The sequence below is a fragment of the Lacerta agilis genome, chromosome 10, assembly GCF_009819535.1.
Source record: "Lacerta agilis isolate rLacAgi1 chromosome 10, rLacAgi1.pri, whole genome shotgun sequence".
NCBI classification, from domain to species: Eukaryota; Metazoa; Chordata; class Lepidosauria; order Squamata; family Lacertidae; genus Lacerta; species Lacerta agilis.
In genome coordinates, this window is record NC_046321.1 from 9878406 (window position 1) to 9901809 (window position 23404).

At 42.4% G+C, this 23404-nt stretch overlaps 1 protein-coding gene across 1 annotated transcript in view; it reads right to left on the minus strand.

Annotated features, from left to right (window-relative positions):
* The window catches only part of USP6NL (USP6 N-terminal like), a 107939-nt gene that overhangs the window by 27453 nt on the left and 57082 nt on the right, over positions 1 to 23404 (minus strand). The window contains exons 4-7 of the mRNA XM_033163202.1: positions 20673 to 20712; positions 14973 to 15053; positions 5908 to 6015; positions 2668 to 2777 (exon numbers count right to left, since the gene is read on the minus strand). Of these exons, the coding sequence (XP_033019093.1) occupies positions 2668 to 2777; positions 5908 to 6015; positions 14973 to 15053; positions 20673 to 20712 (339 nt within the window). The remainder of the gene's footprint in view (positions 1 to 2667; positions 2778 to 5907; positions 6016 to 14972; positions 15054 to 20672; positions 20713 to 23404) is intronic.

Below are 23404 nucleotides of genomic sequence, written 5' to 3' on the forward strand. Positions count from 1 at the left end.
CTTCTTGCAGTCCATGGGACTCTCAAGAGTCTCCTCCAGCACCATAATTCAAAAGCATCAATTCTTCGGCGACCAGCCTTCTTTATGGTCCAGCTCTCACTTCCATACATTACTACTGGGAAAACCATAGCTTTAACTATACGGACCTTTGTCGGCAAGGTGATGTCTCTGCTTTTTAAGGTGCTTTCTAGGTTTGTCATTGCTTTTCTCCCAAGAAGCAGGCGTCTTTTAATTTCATGACTGCTGTCACCATCTGCAGTGATCATGGAACCCAAGAAAGTAAAATCTCACACCGCCTTCATTTCTTCCTCTTCTATTTGCTTTAGGCATATCTAAGGACAAACCCCATTTTTATCACTACCTGTTTTATGAATTCTGCTCACTTTATCAGGCGGTGTTCCGTGCGGTCAGGGCAGTGTTGGCTATTCAAGAATCAGGAGCCAAATGGCATCTTGAGCATGTGAAGGTAACTCCACAGTGCTTTGGTAACCAGTTATAGACTATGGAGTTGGGTTTCTGCTTTGCACTAAAACACAAGGCGACTGTAGCACACAGGAAATTTAAGTGCATACCTTATAGCAGGAAAAATAATATAATTCCCTGTGTGCAATTGTGTTGTGCTGGGGGTTGGGCAGGGGCAGGTGCCATCCAGTACAGACCCTCTTTAGAGGGATGACAAAGAATACATGGAAAGGCACTCCAGTCAGGCAGAACAAGGAGGGTGTGGGATGAAACGTTTCAATCCCAGCCAATTGTTGGGTTCATACAGATGTGGCATTTGGCATTTTCAAAACTGGGTAGAATCAATACTTCATTAAATCTGATTTCACAAGTTTGAAATGAAAAGGAGCATTCAAGGACCCTCACTGATACATGGAACACTACACTTCAACCACCAGTTTCACGGATATTAAACTAAGAATATATTATTACGTTAGGAAGCCATGTACATCACATTCTCCTATGGGATGCAGAAAAGGATTTTGTAAGGAAAAACATATTCGGTGAGAGATTAAATTACTCCTGTGATCAAGCTTACATGAAGCATTTCCCTCCCATAGGCACAAGCTTCTTTATGTATTAAATCTGGGGAAATGCTTCAGCAACATAGGTTCTTTCTTGTTTTTCTTAAAGCGTCCTTATTTTAAAAGCTTCCAGTCTCTCTCCAGATGAGGCTCTTACTATTTTTCTTCGAAGTACATAACCACGTGGTATAAAAATGTTTTTATGAATAATATACAAACATTAAAGGATGCTTAGAGCTTCAGATAGCTGAATAGAGATTTCCATACATTTATCTGCAGTAGCAAAGAGACAACACACTAAAAGCCAGGGAGGAAGGAAGACCGCTGTCACAGCCCATCTCAATGGCCCTTCCCTCAGATGTCACATGAAACCCATGTTAACCTAAAACAATGAGTAATGAAGCTGATTTGCTGAAAACTAGCCATAGGGACGTGAGTGGTGCTGTGGGTTAAACCACTGAGCCCAGGGCTTGCCGATAAGAAGGTCGGCGGTTCGAATCCCCGTGGCGGGGTGAGCTCCCGTTGCTCAGTCCCTGCTCCTGCCAACCAAGCAGTTCGAAAGCACAAAGTGCAAGTAGATAAATAGGTACCGCTCCGGCGGGAAGGTAAACGGCATTTCCGTGCACTGCTCTGGTTCGCCAGAAGCGGCTTAGTCATGCTGGCCACATGACCCGGAAGCTGTACGCCGGCTCCCTCTGCCAATAAAGCAAGATGAGCACCGCAACCCCAGAGTCGTCCACGACTGGACCTAATGGTCAGGGGTCCCTTTACCTTTACCTTAGCCATAGTTAGTAATGAATCAATGTCCCTAGTTTGGTCAAAGATGCCAATTAGTTTCCGGGCCCAATTCAAAGTTCTGGTGTTGACAGATAACACTTTACATAGCTCAGGAACTCAACACCTTAAGGACCACCTCTCCCCATACAAACTGACCCAGACCCTGCGGATGTCATCTGAGGCCTTTCTCTATGTCCCTCACCCCTCACCCCCTCGAGGGTGGCAACAAAAGAATGGGCCTTTTCTGTGGCGGTTCCCCATCTATGGAATGCTCTCCCCAGAGAGGCTTGCCATCATTACATGTCATCAGTCATCAAGCAAAAACATTCCTCTTTACCCAGGACTTTGGCCATTTAATAATCTATGGCCTGTTAAAACTTGGGGGAGGGGAGAGAGAGACTGTTGTTTTGATTATTATTTTATTATGATGCTATTATTATGCTATTTATTACTTTTTTATTATCTTGCTCCATAAAATGTGTTAACGTTGTACACTGTAAAGCAGCCCCAGCCAACCCTGTGCCCTCCAGATGGTTTTGACCACAACTCCCATCAGCTGCAGCCAGAACTTGTTGGCTGGGGCTGATGGGAGTTGTAGTCCAAAAATGGAGAAGGGGGGATAGACACCAGTTTTTCGACGGCTGCAATACAGGGAAAACAAAAGCTTTCCAATTCCTCCTCTTCCTGCCTGGGCAGAAGGGTTGGGGAGAAGAGGGGGAGCACGCCTGGTTTAGCACTGCCACTGTTTCCACAAATCAATATTGGCAAAGGAAGGCTTTTCAAAATGCCTGATCTTGGTGAGGTGTTCTGAAGGTCTGCAATACATAAGAAAAGGTGTAGAATAGTAGATGTTAGCTTTACTTACTTAACTCCGTATCGGTCTCTAAACATGATATGATCCCGGTATGTCCGATTTACATCAAGGTCAATCTGCCTGATATCTGGTGAGGTACCTCTTGCTTGGGTTTTTAAGGTCTTGTGGGAGGGAGGAGAAAATAATCAGCAAGTGTATGTATCACAACCTCACAGTTCATGCATATGTTCTAGACTGGACATGCAGCTGGGAGAATTTCTACATAGGAATGCAAACCAGTTCTCCTTCAATAGTCCACCTGCACACCTGCATACCCAACCCTACGTTTGAAGTCAACTAAAGCTTCATTATTATATTTCCCTAACAGTATATCAGTTATTAATTTGTACGTAAAGAATTCTAAGACTTTCAGCTGGCAGCAATGATCCATGTCCCTCTCAACAGTTTTAAGATTTTAAAAAAATATACTGCCCAAGCCTTTACTTTAAATGTAGACACTTGAGTTTTGCATGTCCTGGTGGACATGTTTTCTTTCTTTTCCTGAACACATCACTAGATGGCATCTGTAACCTTTGAAGATAGACCCGGTTCTTCTAAACCCCTTTTATTTGTTTTTGTTTTTCTGTAGTTAACTTGTAGTCTTTGTTAAGATTAGTTGTAGGCCATTTCAAATTCTTCTGAATCTTGATGAATAGTTCCACTGGATCTTAACAAGCAACAATGAACTGAACACAGGATGACAACCATGACCCATAACTAAGAAGAAAGGGCAGGATCTGGACAAAGTACTTCTGAGGCCAATTGATTTAAATGGGAAAGTTAAGCAAATGCTTTAAGTGCTTTTAAGTTCAACCAATTTCAGTTGGAAAGATTTAACTGTGACTAGATTATAGCCTGAATCTGGATTTATACATCTATGTCATATATTCATATTACAGTGGTACCTCTGGTTACGTACTTAATTCGTTCTGGAGGTCCATTCTTAACCTGAAACTGTTCTTAACCTGAAGCACCACTTTAGCTAATGGGGCCTCCTGCTGCCGCTGCGCCACCAGAGCACAATTTCTGTCCTTATCCTGAAGCAAAGTTCTTAACCTGAAGCGTTATTTCTGGGTTAGCGGAGTCTGTAACCTGAAGCGTATGTAACCTGAAGTGTATGTAACCTGAAGTGTATGTAACCCGAGGTACCACTGTACACTGAAGGCTTGGCTGGCCCAGAGATCTCACACATAAAGCAGAAGGAGATAGTACCCTTTCACCAATGTGATGAGCTCTACACTACACTACACTACACTACACTACACTACACTACACTACACTACACTACACAACAATTCTCAGCAGGAGGATACCAGGTTGGCAAGACTCCTAGGAAAGTAAGAGTGGATTTTGCCGTTTCAGGCTGTAAAAAACATTAATGCCATTTTAAAATGCTAGCTTCAAATAAAACCAGGTCTGAGAAAAACAAAGTCTATTCTAACCTTCTACCTACCAGGTTGGGCTGCTATTTGCAGGAAGGCTGTGTCTGTTTGCTTTAAACATAAGGGAGGACACTCCAAAACGTGACATCTCCTGTCCCCAATCTAATCTAAAGTGGTACAGTCCATTCTATCATCCAGTACGCTCCTTATTCTGTATGGAGCATGTCAGTCAAGCACATACGACTTAAAAGCTGGCAGAAGCTTGTCAGAAAGGCTTTCAGGGTATTAGGGAAATGAAACTGGAGTTTGTCTTTATATACAAGGTCTATTTTTGTAAGATTCAAAAGCTTGCTTTCAGTCAAGGACATGGAGTCCAAGCAGGTATAACACCTCTGATTAAGTTTAGGCAGTGCTTTTGGGGGGGGGGGGGCACAGGGGTACACATACACCTAAACATTTTGTGAATCTAAGTTTGGCCTCATTGAGGGGCAGCATTTCAATATGAGTAGGAAAATGAGAGTACCCCTAATCATTTACTTATTTATTTTAGAGAAGAAGAAGAAAACACTGGGTTTAGGCCATTGCACACTGGCTACATGCACAGGTTCAATTCCCAGCATCTGCAGGTAGCTAGTAAAGACCCCTGTCTGGAAAGCTATTGCCAGCAGTGCAGATGACACCGAACTAGATGGATCGGTGGTTGGCCTTGAGAAAAAAACAACACACCTCCTATGCTCCGAAGGCTTCTTTTGTATGGTGGTGATATTCTTTGTTTTTACTTCAAAGCAACCAGAAAAGGGTCTGCTTCTGACAGGAGTAATGGACCACTGGCATTAGGAGGAATAGGAGTTTAAACTTTTTCCTATTTTGTTTTTCCAATATAAAACAAGAATCCCATTCCCCGAAGATGGTATTAGGTCTGCTGCGTGGGAGGTAGATTCAAGCACCTCTGCATTTTCCCTCAAGGAGGGCAAAGAGCAGTGGGGATCAGAGTGGGACTTAGATTGGAATCAGCTTGGGCAGAACTTGCCAATTACCACCACCCCCATTTTTCTTAAAAGTTGGTGGCATGGTGGTAGAGGAACCCTGATCATAGCTCTGCTACATCACATCTGTCTCCAGCTTCAGAGAGTGGAGTGGGTGTGCATGCTTTAGCATGGGAGGAAACGGCAGAGGCAGAAAAGGTTAAGCAGCTTGCTAAAGAGAAAGCGCCCAATGGCTTCTAGGAACAAGACTATCCTGTTTATGAGTAGTGCAGTTGCAAGATGAGAAATGGGGACATTTCCTGGAAAACAACTGGACGCAGCTAGGTTCCTATTAATAGGATTTAATAAGGACTTTCGAGAAAGATGCCTCTCAACTTTTGAACTGTTCCATCTAAAGGATGACATGAGCAGCGGACATTTTAAGTGTGCTAATCAAGAGTATTTGCAAGCCATTGTTCTCTGTGTGGATTCTGCATTTTCTGAGAACTCAAATATTTGCTTCTAATAAGGAACCTGAACGCTGACGCATGTTCTACAAACAAGGATATAGAAACCGGTGCCAGAACCATGAAAATTAGTCACTGACTTCTTCCACAGTGAATGCTTTCATGAAAAGCTGATCAACCCTTTCTCCTTTGAGGCAGAGGGAATCATGAAGGCTATACATAGGTTGTCATTCTACCTGATAGTAAAGTTGGAGGTATGAAATGGATAAGAACAATCTTTATGAAAGCAGTTAGTCCTTTCTGAACTAGATTTTAATTAAATAATAATAATAATACAATTTGTTGTATTAGTTGTATCATGGAATACTAAAGCACTATGCAGTCTAATTTTCAAATACTTGGGCACAATACAGTATTTCTGATTTTTTAGAAACTCACATTATAATAGTCTTTCATTTCTTCTTTCATTTTAGGGACATCAAGCAACAAAGACCAGACTTCACCTCTCAGCTGCAGTGGAATTCCTTTATAAATTCTCCTATGAAACTGTGTAAATAAACAAATAAGCAACATCAAGCAGGAGTAAAGCAGAAAAAGATGTGATGTGGTGACTATACCAAAACCTAAAACCTGGGAACAAAGTAAATGGTATTATTAATTTAGACAGAACTGGCCTGTGTTTGTGTGTATGCGCATGACAAGTTTCAATGATATTCTCTCTTTGTTGATTCAGTAGGTGTGCCATGCACTGAAAAGCATGTGAAAAAAGGAGGAAGGGGTAATGTGAGGAATTATAAGGGAAATAGTTGCTCTGCCGTGCGGGTTCACAGAAGGTAATCAGATGTGCTCCCTAACAGACCTTTTTTGGCTGCAGTTTGAGCACTCACACAAGAACACTGATTTTGCTCCTTAAAAACAAAAACTTCTTTTATTTGTGTAAACAGCAATTGGGGGGGTCAATAGGGTCATATATAAATATATGGTCAAACTGGAGCCTTGATCACCACCATTCAACACAATGTGTCACCTGTCACCACTGCTTATAACTTACAAGCTACTATTGTTATGGCCAGCGGCAAAATGAAACTGAGCTGAACTGCTACCAGTGTGATGTCTCCCAGGACAATGGTGCAAAACGTGGCAATATAAATACAGGACATGATGCCAGGATTGAAAGAGCAGCCATTTGCACCACGCCAGATTAATTTGACACAGGTGTCCTCTCCTGTCTTCAACCACAAAACCACTGACACTGGTGGACCACAGTTTGGGAGCCCCTCTTTAAATTGTAGAAAGTGGAGACTAGATTTGCATGTAGACTGCACCATGGATGCCACATGTACAGCATAAGAAATATACACACACCATCAACCCCAACACTTAAGACATAGTGGTAACTTTCCGCAGCTCCATCATATTGTGGCCTACTCCTTTCTTCCTACAGGGTCCTAATATCCACACACACACACACCCCGCCCCGTGCAGTAATGTTCCCAAGTGTACAGTGCTAAGAATGGCTGTAACTTCGAAATCATTCCTACAGTTGTTTTACAATGCAATAGATGTTTGCATAGAATACTGTGCACAAAATTCAAAATACAAGCTAATGCAAGCATTCGGGGGGGGGGGGGCACAGTTGTTCACCATTTACACCTTTCCCCCTCCTGCCATTCCTCTGCTTGAACTCATAAGAATCAAGTAGCTACTAATCTTTTTTTTTTTTTAAGAGAGAATTGGAAGGCTGTTTACGCATCTCTTGTGTAACATCTAGTTGGCCCTGACAGGCATACTGATATAGAACACCTAGCGGTTTGTTGCTAATTGGCTGTGGGTTTCACCTGAGATGAGTCTCACCAAAAGCACCACGTTCTGGAAGGTTAAAACAAAATCAATAACTGATTAGACACTTAAACTCCTGGCTCCACGTTGCAATTTACAAATCAAATGAATTCATAAAGGATTTCACAGTTATAAACCTTTAGCTGCTATGTCAAATACTGCATGGGGGGGGGGGGGAAACTAGTGGCGGATTTTGCAAGCTAGCTCTGCGGATCAATCCCATTACATGGCGTGACTGTTGCTTTTAACCTTGCAATGTAAATTAAATCCTTCAAAGCAACACCCTTTCTCACATCCACACACACGAATTAAAAAATAACTGGATGCTTAAAGTTCCAAATTATTGCAGATAATAAGTATTAGAAATATTTCCTATTATGTGGTCATCACTTTTTACCCTCGGACACTTACAATGCGACAACCAGAAAGTAGTTATATCCCATTGGCTGTGGAAACCGTGGTTAGCTTCTTCAAAAGGTCTGTTTGGGTGCTTATGAAGGCCCAACATCCTGTTCTCGTGGGAGAGTAGCTCTCATATACTCTCACACATTGCTACACTCTGACCGTAAGGGCAGAGGTGGAGAGGTGGGTGTTCCACATAATTGCTTGGAATGCTTCTGTACAGAAGTCAGAATTGTATGATTATTCCCACTCAGAAGAAAAAGGAAGACGAAGGGAGAATTGTGATTCAGCCCTCGTGCATGGAAGCATCCTCACGAAACATCTTCATCACGTATTCCATTATGAATATGGGGCAGGCATGTTTGCTCAGTCCTCTGCCCAGAAAGAAGGATCTTTGACCCAGGTAAGCATCTGCACTCAGCTATGGACTAAAGGACCGCTATTGGAAAAATCACTACACACAGACACCAATTTCTAAACAAAATAAAAAAATAAAAAAATATCCTTCCAGTAGCACCTTAGAGACCAATTAAGTTTGTTCTTGGTATGAGCTTTCGTGTGCATGCACACTTCTTCAGATACCATCAGATACTTCTTCAGATACACATCTGAAGAAGTGTGCATGCACACGAAAGCTCATACCAAGAACAAACTTAGTTGGTCTCTAAGGTGCTACTGGAAGGATATATTTTTTTGACTATGGCAGACCAACAAGGCTACCTACCTGTAACCAATTTCTAAAATGTGGATATTCTCTTTCTGGTTGTAAGGCTGAACATGATAAGGAAACAGCAGTATCTATCATGCACACGGAGGGTAAATGAAATATAGCAGATGATTCACCGCTGTCTGATGCAATTATAATTGATCAAGGCAGAATGAGGAAACGGCAGGATGCAGTGCAAACAGCTGCATCAACAGCTGCCGCGCACTCCAGGCCAAGCGGGTATAGGGCCTTGTGGGAATATGCCAGCTGTGAGCATGGTAAATCTGCTCCGATTACACAGCAGTAGATGAGTGGGACAATGTTTCTCGGAAACAGCAGTTCATTAAGTTCTGAAGGGAAAAAACCAAATCAGGCTTAGCTAACGTGCAATAGAAGTTATCACGTTGAACAAAAAGCAAAGGTATTTGGGGGGGGGGGCGGCAAGAAATTTGACAGATTAGATTCTTATCATAAATTTGCAAAGTGCTTTATGTTCTGTCTACTTCTTCACAACAACCCTTCCACATGATGGGAAATAAAGCTGATGGTCCAGAAAGGTGGCTTACGAAAATATGTACACATTGGCTTTCCATAATCATCATAAGTCCCACAACTAAATGCTTCCTATTGCTATTTAAAATCCCGAGCTTCTTACACTGGCAGACACCCACCCACACCCCCAACCCTTGAGACTATTCTCTGTTAGTGAATGCAATTGTGTGCACTGGAGGGGGGGGGTGTTAATTCTTTTGAAACTCTAATATCACTTGCCATCAGGTGTCTGCTTTAGAGTGCTGCAGCCAGATGATGATTCATTTACAAAAAAAATTTTACATCTGCAATCAGATTTGTTGTGCTTACATGTTGCTTTCAGCTGCACACTTAAAAATGGTAACAACCCTTGAGTTTGAGTGGCCTTTCCAGCCAATTCCAATTCAGAAGCGAAGTCACAAATTAATGGACCATATCAAAGGCATGGAAAATGTGCATTAATTGTTACTGAAAAGATTCTGAGAATGTTGAAAGGTAGCGTCGGGACAGTACTAGCAGTCAAAAAGAAGCCTTTAGAGCCATGCTACATAATTTTCCAGACTTTTCTGCAGGCTACTGACACTTAAATCTAATTGATCTTGTTCTCCAAAAAGGAAGTCCTTTATTACAGACAGATGTTACCAGATTCTGACTTAAAAAAAGAAAAGAAAACCAAACTGGATTAAGGATTCCCGCTGCCTTCTCAGATTTCAGAGACACAGAAAAGACAGAGAAAATCTTATAAGCTGCCAATATTGAGGGTATATTCTTCGAAGGAAGAAAAATATTGTTTTGTTGGCACTGGCTTAGCTGATACAAGAGATTTTTTTAAAAAATGTATTTATAGGAGCGAAATGAAGGCCACACAATCACAAGGAAACAGGCAGGTGACATCCAGTTGTGGCAGCAGCCTCACCCGGAGCTTAGCTCTGTTCTGCATGTGGAAGGTTGAATTCCTGGCATCTCCAGGTGGGGCTAGGATTCTACCCAGCCTCGAGCCCTCAACAGTCACAGCCTGTCTGGGAAGACAATACAGTGGTGCCCCGCTAGACGAATGCCCCGTAAGACGAAAAAGTCAATGGGGCTGCCTCGCAAGACGAAAAAAATTATTATTTTTGGCGCGAAAACCTCCGCGCTGCATTGCCGCTTCGCTAGACGAAAAATTCGCTCTACGAAGACACTCGTAGAACAAATTATTTTCGTCTAGCGGGGCACTACTGTACTGAGTTACATGGATCAATGGTCTGACTTGGTATAAGGCAGATTCCTATGTCCAGGGTATTTTTTAAAAAGAGGAGAAGAGTCCTGCAGGATCAGACCAAAGGTCAGTCTCGTGCAGCTGCCTGCTTCCCATAGCAGCCAACCAGATGGCTCTGGAAAACTGCAGAAGCAGCAGTGTGTGCAAGTAATAACCCTCTCCTGTTGTGGCTCCTGCTGCCACCTCCAATCTTTGATGTTCTATCAGACTATTACTGGTGGGGCACATCTGGCTGTAATCTAGTTCTGTAAACTCCCCACAGTGGTACATTTTCTGCCAATAGCCACCATGAACAACAACAGCAGCGTAACACCGTTTTGTAATAATTTTCATCTCAGAAATCTTTCCTTTGCATACTGTGGTTCCTATTTTAAATTGTTTCTGGATATTGTTTACTATTTTGGTTATGCCTTTATACTCGTTGCCGACTGCTCTGGGCATCTCCACTGGAGGCGGGAAGAGGCTTATTATAGAAAGTCAAACAAAATATAGAAGTATTTTTAAATGCAAGGCCTTTCCAGTTTTCCAAAAGTATTCCCCAACCATGCAATGGAATATTTCTGTCAATAGCTTGATAGCATTCAATTATATAATGTTCTCATCTTCACATTCAGAATCATGCTCCAATATTTTAATGCACCTATTTGATGATATAGGCTTAGTTTCAAAAATAAGAGAACCTGGTTCTCAAGCATTTTTTTCCCTTGTGCTAGCACTGGCAGCCATGTTCTTCTGCAATCCTTGCAGAGCTCAAAAGTCAAGGATTAGACTCTTATGTTTCATAATGACTGAGATAAACATCTCCCCAGCCACCTCCATCCCTCCAAATCATTCATGAAAAGGACAAAAAGCCCTGTGTATTCCTTTGGGGCTTCATTATCTGTACAAACAAGAAAATTCACAGGTATTCTTGCTTTCCTGAGTTTGTAAGAACCAAGATCTTGTTCAGCATGAGGAGAAAAATCTCAGGGTGATTGTAAAAGCTAAAGATTGAACCAGCTGTTATATCCACCTGCAAAGAACCCTCATCCTCTCTTCTTTCATCCTTTCTCTCTTCAGAACACCTGGTTTCTTACTGGACTCAAATAACCAGGAATTAACAGTTAAAATAAATTAACAGGAAACAAAGCATCAGAAATTGCTCTGGGGTCAAAGATTAAACCATGTCCTGCCAAAATGGAAAGTAAGCAAGCAAAATGGTGTTGGAGACACAGAATAGTATCCAACTAACTCATTCTATCACTGAAAGGATTTCCACTTGTGCCACGGCACTCCTCTAACCCCCATACACCCACTAAATACCGTATTTTCCGGCGTATAAGACGACCCCCAACTTTTCCAGTTAAAATATAGAGTTTGAGATATACTCGACCACAGATTCTCCACCCGGCATATAAGATGACCCCCGACTTTTGAGAAGATTTTCCTGGATTAAAAAGTAGTCTTATACGCCAGAATATACAGTATGTTCTGGGATTTTCCCCAACCTTCCAGAGCAGATATTGGGAGGCCGTGGGGTGCATGTGTGGGTGAAGGGAGTTCTGTTCCATAAGCAGAATTCCTTGGACTGACATGATGTGTTAGCTGGAAACTGCCCACAGAGAGGGTTGGAAGGGCTAATCAGTGTTCTCTTTGCCACTTGTTATTATATTAATTGTATATGTTTTGCTGGATCCATTTTTAATTTTGATTCTTGTTGTAAGCTACCCTGTGAACTTGGTTACATGGCGTTATCTGAATACAATAAATAAACAGAAGTGATCTGCAAGTGGCTGTAGCAGCTGCTAGAACCCATAGCTACTACAGTCACGCGGAGGCTTCAGGCCATATGGAGCCTCATTCTGTGCGAATCAGAGATGGGACAGCAAGAGGAAGCCTTGTTGCTATCTCCTTCTGAATCTCAGAGAGGCTTTTATTTATTCTTTGGAAGCTATGGACAGGGGAATGGTGAACAAGGGGACAATTTGACACAGAGTCTCTCAATAAACTCTAAATTATTTTCAGCTACCTCAAGCCTGGCAGTTTCTCCCCCCCCCCTCCTCCCTGATGCTTCCTTATTTCTTTTCTCTCAGTCAGATAGCTACTCCATCAACAAGCGAGTCAGATGGCACAGCAAAGAAGACATTTGAATGTGAATACAGTGAATGACATTTTTATTCAAGGCACCCTGAAAGTTATGGTCACACCAGGACAAAGGAGGTTTTAATGCCTGCCGTGATTGATGGCTTGATATGCCCTATCTCAGCTGCAGGATATAATTAAGATGCAAACACATAAACTCAAAGCACCAGGTCAAGAAGGGCTGTCACGCAGCATACGGAGAGGCAAATGTGCTGATTCCCTATGCTCCTAAAGAAAGGTTGCAGGTTATTGGAGTTGGGTGGGTAGGTGCGCGTGCGCACACACACACACACACACACACATGTGGAGGGGGGTGTTGAACAAGTACTTCCCTCTCTACAATTTATATATTATGCAGCACACAAGATTTGAGAAGTGCTTTAGAAGTTTTTGCTGTCCTTGTGCTCCAAACAATGCTGCAAGTCAAGGCAATAACTTATGCCCATTTTAGAGATAGGAAGCTGAAGTCAAGATCAAGGCTTGGCTAAGACTGCACAAGGTATATCATCCGTTTTCAAAAACTTTGCCAAATCGGCGTGATAGGGACCATTCCTTCCCTTACATTCCAAAGAACATCTTCAACGTCCTTAAATGCCTTTGCCAGCATTTCTCTTCCCAACTTTAGAAAAGACCAACAAAGGGAGGGAGGCTAAATAGTAAAACATTTTCTATAGTAAGAGCCTCCAGAGAGAAAGGGCTGTATCACAAATTGGTGCAATGTGCTTAGTTTCTGAGGTTCTTTTTCAATGCGGCACACAAAACATGTACCAGGTAATACAATTGCTGCTGTAGTAGGAGGAGAATAATAATAATAATTTTTAAAATGGGATTATTAAAAGGAAAGTAGTTCCAAAACATGCCCAACATGGGAATTGGGAGTTTGGGGGTCTCAAATTTTACACTTGTACATAACTGGTTTGTGGGCAGTTAGGAGAGGAAAGCAAGAATGTTATTGCATCTACAGGAACTCTGTTATTCCTGTTAGATGGACACCGTTAAACATAGTAATGGTCCAAGCCCATTTCTTAGCACTTTCTACCCAAATCTGATCAATCAGGATTCTGCCCTTTGGTGAAGAGAAATATGACCAAGAGCAAATTGCTATATATCCCTCCCATCTTGCAAATCTTCCTTTCCTGTACATTTCTACCCAACAGTGCAAGTCCCTTCTGTCCACTGGCAGAGGAAGAGGAGTGTGGGGGGAGCACACTGCCCCAGAAACGCAATCCCGGTGCGGTGCCATCGTGGCTGCCCCCTGCCTGCGCTGGGCGCCACGCCCCCAAGGACGTGCCCCAGCCCCGCCTGCTCTCCATCCCCCAGCTCCGCCACTGCTTCTGTCCCGCTTGGATTTCCTCCCAGACCATCTTCTCCTGCTCTTCTCTTTCCCTCAAACCTCAGCGCCTCCAACCCACTTCCTACAGACAAACTGGTTGTCTTTCCTGCTAGATGTGAAGCTCCTCCTTCTCCTTAGACCCTACCATGGAAGCTTCACTGCCTGTAAAAGTTCTATAGCTAGAAAGCTTCCTTTGAGCAAGTAGAATGTTCATGAGCCACTGTGGCGTAACAGTTAAGAGGGTTGGACTATGACCTGGGGAAGCCAGGGTTCAAATCCCCACATATACAGAGAGAGAGAGAGAGAGAGAGAGAGGAGAGAGAGAGAGAGAGAGAGAGAGAGAGAAGGTAAAATGTTATAAATGTATTGTACTTAAGAAGCCTGGGTGAATAAAGAGGTTTTCATCTGGCACCTATGACATAAACGTTGGTGCCAAGTGAGGCTCCCTGGGAAGACTACTCTATAACCTGGGTACCATAGCAAAAAACACCCTAGTTGGCACCTGCCTCATCTCTGAAGGCGGAGGCACTCAGCAGAACTGAAAAATACTGGCCTACGTTGGGTTGGGTAGTAGCCACTCCTTCAGGCATTTACATATCATTTATTATTTATTTAGAGCATTTGTGCCCCGCACTCTTCAGCCAAAAAGGCTCCCAGGATGGTTTATATAAAATCAAAACAAGAAAACCCCTACCAGCAGGATTACATTCAAATAAATAAACAAATAAGTAAATAATCTAGTCCACCCCCCTGCAATGCAAGGATTTTTTTTTTTGGCCCCAACATGGGGCTCGAAGCAACAACTCTGAGATTAAAAATATCATAGTCTACTAACAGAGCTATAACACTGATGTACAGTAACGCATATGTATTTCCTGAAACATTATTCTTTTGGCATCAATGCCTTTCAGAATCTTGCAGCATGAGAGGATCAACACACCAGGGAGGGATTTGTGCGTACACAAGAGAGAGAGAATAGGCTGAATGTTACCAGTGAATATTGGTTTTAAAAAAAATAAAACATGCACACATTTAATTGAAACTTCACAACTTTCTGCTCGTGTTCACCATCTCCATTCCTACTGCACAATTATAAAATTGGTACTTCCTAAGCAATTATTCTTCTGCGGCTTAACTTCCAGAGCAATGAAGCTCTTGGAAACTAGCTGAATGGAAGGCTCTTTGTGCATTTGTTGTTTAAAATGAATGCTATAATGAAAGCTATGATAGAGGAAAATGAAAGCCCAGCACCACAGAATCCAATTTAATACTGTTGCATTCAGTAAATGCAACTGCCTGTGGAAGCACTTTACCTTTTCTGTGTTCTTGTATTTCTCCCAGCTTTTCAACATCTTCAGCCATTTTGTAGTTCTTTCAATTTCAAGCTGCTTTTGCTGAAAATAAAATTAGAGTGCATTATTCCCTTCATCTCACCTGTACTAAAGAATGTTTGGACATTTACAGGCATTTAGGAACAGACGCAGCTACGCATTTCATATCAGAAAAATTAATGGCAGGTATTATAAATCAAATGCAAATGTTTAAGAAATATGTTGGGGTTTCTTCTCCCCAGCTTTAAAATGATGCTGATCATGTCCAACCAATTTGTTGTCATTCAGTCGTGTCTGACTCTTCGTGACCCCATGGACCAGAACACGCCAGGCACGCCTATCTTTCATTGCCTCCCGCAGTTTGGCCAAACTCATGCTAGTCGCTTCAAGAACACTGTCCAACCATCTCATCCTCTGTCTTCTCCTTCTCCTTGTGCCCTCCATCTTTCCCAACATTAGGGTCTTTTCTAGGGAGTCTTCTCTTCTCATGAGGTGGCCTAAGTATTGGAGCCTCAACTTCAGGATCTGTCCTTCCAGTGAGCACTCAGGGCTGATTTCTTTAATGATGGTTAAGTCTGATCTTTTTGCAGTCCATGGGACTCTCAAGAGTCTCCTCCAGCACCATAATTCAAAAGCATCAATTCTTCGGCGATCAGTCTTCTTTATGGTCCAGCTCTCACTTCCATACATTACTACTGGGAAAACCATAGCTTTAACTATATGGACCTTTGTCGGCAAGGTGATGTCTCTGCTTTTTAAGATGCTGTCTATGTTTGTCATTGCTTTCCTCCCAAGAAGCAGGTGTCTTTTAATTTCGTGACTGTTGTCACCATCTGCAGTGATCATGGAGCCCAAGAAAGTAAAATCTCTCACAGCCTCCATTTCTTCCCCTTCTATTTGCCAGTAGGTGATGGGACCAGTGGCCATGATCTTAGTTTGTTTGATGTTGATCTTCCAACCAATACAGAGGGATTAAGGAGGAAAAGCACATATTAAATTAGAAATTAAATTAAAATTAAAAATACAAATTATATTTGCGAATACAGTGGTGCCCCGCTAGACGAATGCCTCGCTAGACGAAAAACTCGCTAGACGAATGGCATTCGTCTAGCGGAAGCTGCCCCGCAAGACGAAAAAGACAATGGGGCTGCTTCGCAAGATGAAAAATTTTCGTCTTTGTTTGTTTGTTTGTTTAGCGAAAGCGCGGCTGTCATTGCCGCTTCGCTAGACGAAAAACCCGCTAGACGAAAAATTTTCGCAGGACGAAATATTTTCGTCTAGCGGGGCACCACTGTAAGGCCATTTATAAATCTAAACTGAAGCAGGATTAAGCAATATGCCATGGGTAGGCAAACTAAGGTCTGGGGGCCAGATCCGGCCCAATCGCCTTTGAAATCCGGCCCACTGACGTTCCAGGAATCAGCATGTTTTTACATGAGTAGAATATGTCCTTTTATTTTAAATGAAACCCTGGGTTATTTGTGGGGCCTGGCGGGTGTTTTTACAGGAGTAGAATGTGTGCTTTTATTTAAAATGCATCTCTGGGTTATTTGTGGGGCACAGGAATTTGTTCTTTTTTTCCCTCCCCAAAATATAGTCCGGCCCTCCACAAGGTCTGAAGGACAGTGGACTGGCCCCCTGCTGAAAAGTTTTGTTGACCCCTGCAATATGCCTTCAACTGGCAGTGACCACATGATTGTTTCTCAGCTAGTCTTCTATTGTTTCCTCTGCCCAGCAGTGACACTTGGGGGCCTCAGGAAGAAGGCTTTCCCAGGACCTGCCACCTGATTCCTTTAGCTGGAGATGCCAAGGGTCAGACCTAGGACCTCCTGCTTGCAAAGCTTCTGCTCTAAGTGAACGGTCCCCAAGCATTTTTCTTCTGGATAACTTGGAAGCTGCTGGTGGTTTTGGCCGACCACTTAATTAGTTTCCTGCCTGTTTAGAAATTTTAATGTGCTGTGCATAATTTAAAAAACCAAAAAACCAAATGGTATTCAAATTTTAATACAACAAGCAATAAAAACAGAATTCTTCTGCAGCCAAGCTGGTGCCAAACATAATGCTCTGCTTGTTTTGGACCACATCAGTGAGGGGTCTTGCCATAGGACCTCCATACATACTGCCCAGGCTTGCACCCTGGGAGATCACTTTGCTGCTGCTAACACAGTGGTTTGACTTCACCCCCAAGGCACACTCCATTGTCTCCCAAGGCAGATTGATGCCAACGATAGCCACCTAATGTGTAGATAAGCCAGTTTCACCCTGAACCTGCCCATTCCAGAAATATCTACTGTACTTGACTGTACATACAAAGTTTTGACTATCTCCCATATAACAACCTCCAGGTTCTGACCGGTAAAAGTTACAATGAAAATTATGTACTCTGCTCTGCACTTTGCCACACCCATAGGAGATGTGGAGTTTATTTTAAATGCCACTGTAGAGCCTAATCAAAGCATTGCACTGCAAAGAGATACTAAGCAACAACAGGTTATTCCAAAGTCAGACATAATTACAGTAATTTAAGACCACTTCACAACACTTAAATGGAATAGAGCCACTGTGCATGCTATAATCTTTCCTTTTGCTGATAAATACCTATGGAAGGTTAGCATTCGTTCATCAAGCAAAGTCTACCCAACGAAAACATTTTGTTACAGTGTTTAGGAAGAGTCTTATCTGAAGCCCTACAATTTCATAGTAACTTTATATTATGTTAAGCAGAGATTCTTCCCACTAATGTGCACTCTCAGAGAAAACAGCACACACTTGACTTCCACAAGAGAATGTGCAAGAAACTAAATGTGCAGCAAGGCATTTTAGTGACAGTTTTGTTCCCCAGCTAGTTGACTGCATCATAAATTGTGGGCAACAACTGAATTTTAGCTTCTGCAGCAATGCATCCTAAATATGCTATTCGGGACAGTTTTTTCTCTGGCTTAAAAATTGGAGAGATACTATACTCAAAAATATTTATCAATAGCTCCCTGAGCATTTGAACCAAGTTACTTTTTCAGCTTCTGAATAGCATAGCTATAATGGTCTTCTGGTACCCTGCTCTCTCCTTTGCATATGTGAATCTGAGATCTCCCTGATCTTACAGTGACACCTGTATTTTGGAACAGTGTTACTACTGAAATCAGACAGACACCTACAACCTTATTTTTTTGATCCCGACTGCCAACAGCTTTTAGAGAATTTGTTCAGTTCAGTGTTAGTCATTCTGTATTTTATTATTCTATAATCTTACGATGTTTTAATAAATTTATGGAGTTTATAAACACTCCTGTAAATAAAATAAAAAACAGTCCCAAAGAGCTTTTCCACTGATGTTCCCCAAAGTCTTAAGTAGTCCTAGCATAGCTAAACTTCAGAAATGTTGATATTCCACCCACAAGTGACAAGCAGACAGATGTTAGGAATGCAGATTTGCTTAAGCAGCTCATTTCCCTGGTTTCTTTATGTGGCGCTTGCCCATCTGTGATAGTGACATCACCCTGGGAGGTTAAAGAAAGGGTTAAAATAAATGGAAGTAACTGACCAATGGGAACCCAGGGAGGAGGAGTTACTTGCAAATAAAGTGCAGCATGGAGGCAGTTGAAGTGGGGAGTTGAAGGAGTTGAGATTAGTAGTTCAGTTGGGAGCAGGGGTGGATACGAAGTGAGTCAGCAGAGAGTCAGTCAGTGTGAAGTTTAGTCAGAAAGTTGTGTATTTTGAAACTATATGCTTGTACAGTGGTGCCCCGCTAGACGAATGCCTCGCTAGACGAAAAACTCACTAGACGAAGGCATTCGTCTAGCGGAAGGCTGCCCCACAAGACGAATTCGTCAATGGGGCTGCCTTGCAAGGCGAATTTTTTTTTTCGGCTAGCAAAAACCGTGATTTACATTGGTGCTTTGCTAGACGAAAAAATCGCTAGACGAAAATACTCGCAGAACGAATTATTTTCGTCTAGCGAGGCATCACTGTACTTGATGAAAAATAAAACTTGTTCTTTAGTTTTACTGTTAACACCCGACTGGACTCAACAACCCAGAAGTAGCAACAACCCAGCTATTACTGAGAATTGCTCCTACCCACAAACTTTCATCATTTCCATCTGAAAGTCAAGTAAAAGTCAAATAATGGATGCACCCAAAAATGCAAGGTCAAAAATCTCTGCTAAAACCTACCCAAAAGATATACTGGTGGAATTATGTTGTATGCAAAATTCAGTCCTAAATTCTCCTTAAGTTTTTTTAAAGTAGTAACAAAAGGCCCTATTTTCTATTCTGTCATACATTAGATGAAAATAGCTTCTGGATCTTCAGATAAGAGCAAAAGTTTTCAGAGGGCATTTAAGTTAGAGAGCATCCTGGACTAGGCAGAGGCCCAAGTGTAATTTAAAGAGGCTTAATTAAGTAGAAGCTCAGCAAACAGCTGCAAAAAGTACACAAGTGTCTCTTTCACCTTCCCACACTAGCAGGGCTCAGCATCCTCTTGGCAAGTGACCTTTCAGTTGATCCTAGGAGTGTTAACAGCTCTATGGGGACTACATAAGCTGCCTTCTTTTGACAACACTCAATGCCAAATAATCACCAAGAGCAAGGGCAGAAAAAGTAGCTCGCCACATCTGAGTAAGAGAGGCACTTTTGAGAGATTTCACGAACAAGGGAATGGGTTTAATAGGAACATCTAACAGAGAGAGCTACCGATATATTTGACTCCGAGCAGCCTCAGCTGCAGCACAGCCAAGTCTAATCATGATGTAATCTGTGGAATGCACAGAGGGTGGTGGAATTTGCTGGCACAAGTAAGTCTTCAGCACACAAGGTTTGGGCCAAAACACCATGCATATTGTGCAACATAAATCGATAAGCACTTGCCTAGCTATGGGAAGGAAGTTTGAGGGCTCTGACCGGGTCCTAGAGTCCCCCTGCCTCCTTCCCAAAGCCGAGATAGCACTTGCTCAGCTGGGAAGGAGGTGGGAGGGCTCTAGGACTCTGCCAGAGTCCTTGTGCCTCCTTTCTAAAGCCTGGCATGACGCGAGCACTGGGTAAGGGACACCAATTTTTGGCATAGTTTGGGGCACAATCACACCAAAGTCCGCCCCTGGGTAAACAGTAATTTCCCAGTCTTCTGTTAGAACTCAGTAAAACTCAAATGGTCGAATACAAACTTTGCCTGCAGAAAATCCTGTGTTCAATCTCTGGCATTTGCAGGTAGCCCTGGGAATGTCTGTCTGAAACTCTAGCGAGTCGCTGTCAGTTACTGTAGACAAAGGACTACCAGCGGCAGCCAACGTGGTGCTTTCCAGATATTGCTGCAATGTAACTCCCAACCATTGCCCTTGACCATTGTCCATACTGGTCAGAGATGGAGACCATGTTGCACCCCCTGGTGTACATAGCATAACCAATATTCTGCTTCAGTGTAAGACACCTTCTGTGCACCAGTTTCAATCTCCAATATCTCCAGTTACAAGTTACAGAATCCCAGGTTGAAGGGCTGGCAGTGATCACTGCCTGAGACCTAGAAGAGGCACTGCCAGTCAGAGCAGATAGCACTAGCCTTGAGTCATGATCTGACTCAAGACAGCTTCATATGCTCAATGATCTGCCCACATATACGGTACCTTTGGCAGTGGCACAGCACTGAGTAGAACAATCACTGGTAATTTAAAGTGAGAGATGAAGAACTTACCCTCTCCGTTGCTGCATCATGGGCAGGTAACTCCTCTTGGCTAAAAAGAAAGGGGAACAGACTATTACTTCCGTTGAATATGAACAAAATGATAGTTTCGAACAGATTGCTACTAATGGAGACTCAGAGGCATGGTGCAGAAGATGAAGACTTAGGAGCTAATTGCAAAACATTATGCCACAATAATGTAAGATAATAGAACAGTGGATGTATTTGATTACAATCCTCTGATTGGGGATAAAACTCTGTGCATAGGGTGGTGCTGTTTCTACTGCATAACATTCTACAAGGCCTTTAAAGGTCTTTAAAGCAGAAAGGTTCATGGGCCTACAATAGCGTGAAGATTAAAATGAAGTAGGGTGGACAAGTATGTATTAGTCATATAAAACAGTCAAATATTTACTTGGGCTATATCCAAAAATCTATTTTTACTTTAGCACTCAGAAAATCCCATTGAGCAATACTTGAAATTAATGACAATGTCAAATTCTGTGCTGTGGAATGACTGTTAAATTAGTTTTAAACATAGATCAATACCTAGCGAATCACCTGGGTGGGTGATTTCACAACCCATAAATTAGTTTACAAATCTGCATCCAAATCACACAAAATCAGAAAATGTTTTTAAAGTCAGAAGCCAAGATAAAAAGAAGACTGCCTTTCATTATAAGCAGCTTGGAGTGGTGAAGAAAGCCACTTGCCTAGTAATATGCTTAGAACTGTTGGGTCTTGACACACACACAGACACAGACACACACACACACACACACACACACACACACACACACACTCCTATATTTATTTATTTTGGCTAAATAAGCTGAGATATTCATATGCAGCCCCTTCCCTCCTTCCTCAACTTGCCACAATTAAACTTGGAAGTCTGCTATCAATCATAGTTTCCTGTTTCAGCCAAACCAGGAAAAAGTATGTTTACCAGGTTCAGAACAAGCCAAGGTTTAAGATACTGAGTTGTTGCCAACCATAGTTCACAATCAACTATGGTTCACTGAAGACTTCTTAGCTTTCAGCAGTGCACCAAGAAGAGAAGAGGGAAGGAGCAGCACGAAGACAGCGTTTGCCGCTGGTAAAAGTCTCGTGCTTATCTGGGCTTACTAAGCCAACATACAATCATCCAAAATGGGCCAGTGACTTTTGGCCGGGTCAGCATGTGAAATGATTTTTAAGGAATAGACTGATCTCTAAACTGGCTCATGACTCTTAAGGTTTCTTGCCTTCTCCATTTTTTTTGTAGCATGTAATGCTCTTCAACCTACAAGAGCTCCCCACCAAACAGCCATTGTGGTTCTTATACTCCTTCACTTTTGCTCTCTGCTTGTGACACAACGTGGTGCGAACTGTGTAAAATTAACAGGAGGAGGGCCATTGGTAAGGCAGGAATTGTCTGGCTCATAATGTTCCATTAATTTTTTATTTTCAGGAGCATAGAGGCTCTACATCCAAGTCTCAGCGCACCATAAATAATATGCAAGCTTTTGGAAAGGATGGTCTGAATGCCAGTATTAATTCAGATGCTCGCTATAGCAATTTACAGCTTACTGATCAGTGACCACGCACACTGCTCAAGTTCTCAAGATGCACATTCTTATTCCAGCTGAACAAGCTACGGGGTTGGAGTGGATTGTATTAATTTTACTCCGCCATTTCTCCCACTGCCACTTCATCGGTGATTTTAATAATTCAGTATTGCCAGTTGGTGCATTGCTTAAAATGGGAGAGTGCTGTCTGCACAATACAGTGGCCATGGGGATGCTTGTTCCCATGTTGAATTTTCAAAAAACAAAACAAAAAACCAGCTCAATTGTTTAGCAGAACTGACAACACAGTGTCTTACCCATTGTACACAGCTTTCCCACATCAACCAGCATCCTCTGATCAAGTTTGGTTGATTTGGTTGGAGCGGTTTTTGGGACGGGGTGAGAGAGAGCAAGTTACTCATTTATATCCCACTTTCCTTCCAATAAAGCAGCACACAGAGGATTCCCTGTGGTCTCCCATCAAAGCACTGACCGGACACAAGCGGTTGCTGTATTGTGTGCCCTCTGACTACAGAATTAGGCTTCTACTGTACCATATCACCAATGGGCCACAAACATATCATGCTAAATAAGCTACAGTGGTCCCCAAGGGAGCCACTACCAACACACATTTTATTGCACATCTTATATAAGGTTCTTAGTTTCTGTTCAATGTGGCAAAGGACCCTAGTTCTCTGGTAGAGCGGCTGCTTTGTGTGCAGAAGGCACTTGGTTCAATCCCCAGCGCCTCCAAGTAGGAATGGGAAAAGCTCCTGCCTAAAACCTTGGAGAGCTGCTGCCAGTCAGTGAAGACAATAGTGAACTAAATGGACTCAGTATAAGGCAGCTTCCTATGTTAGGAGTATTGGGAGGGTGTTTATGGTGGTAATTAAATAGTGCTGACATTATCAAGACAAGATTCTAAGTGCTATGGGGTGATTAAATGAAATGACTAGACATCCACTAAAGACCATTGCAGCTTAAAAGACTAAATTCTGTCTACATGGAAAGCAATTACATTTATAGCTATCTCTGATGCTCTACTTATTTTAGCTAAGAGCAGTCCGACTCCAAAGTGAGTTACTATTTAAGACGCACATAGCACATATCCAGATGAGAATCGGGTTAAAAACAGAATCCAAGTCTCAGGTCCTTAAAAGTTTGATCTTGCCCACTAAAAGAATGAGGAGGAAA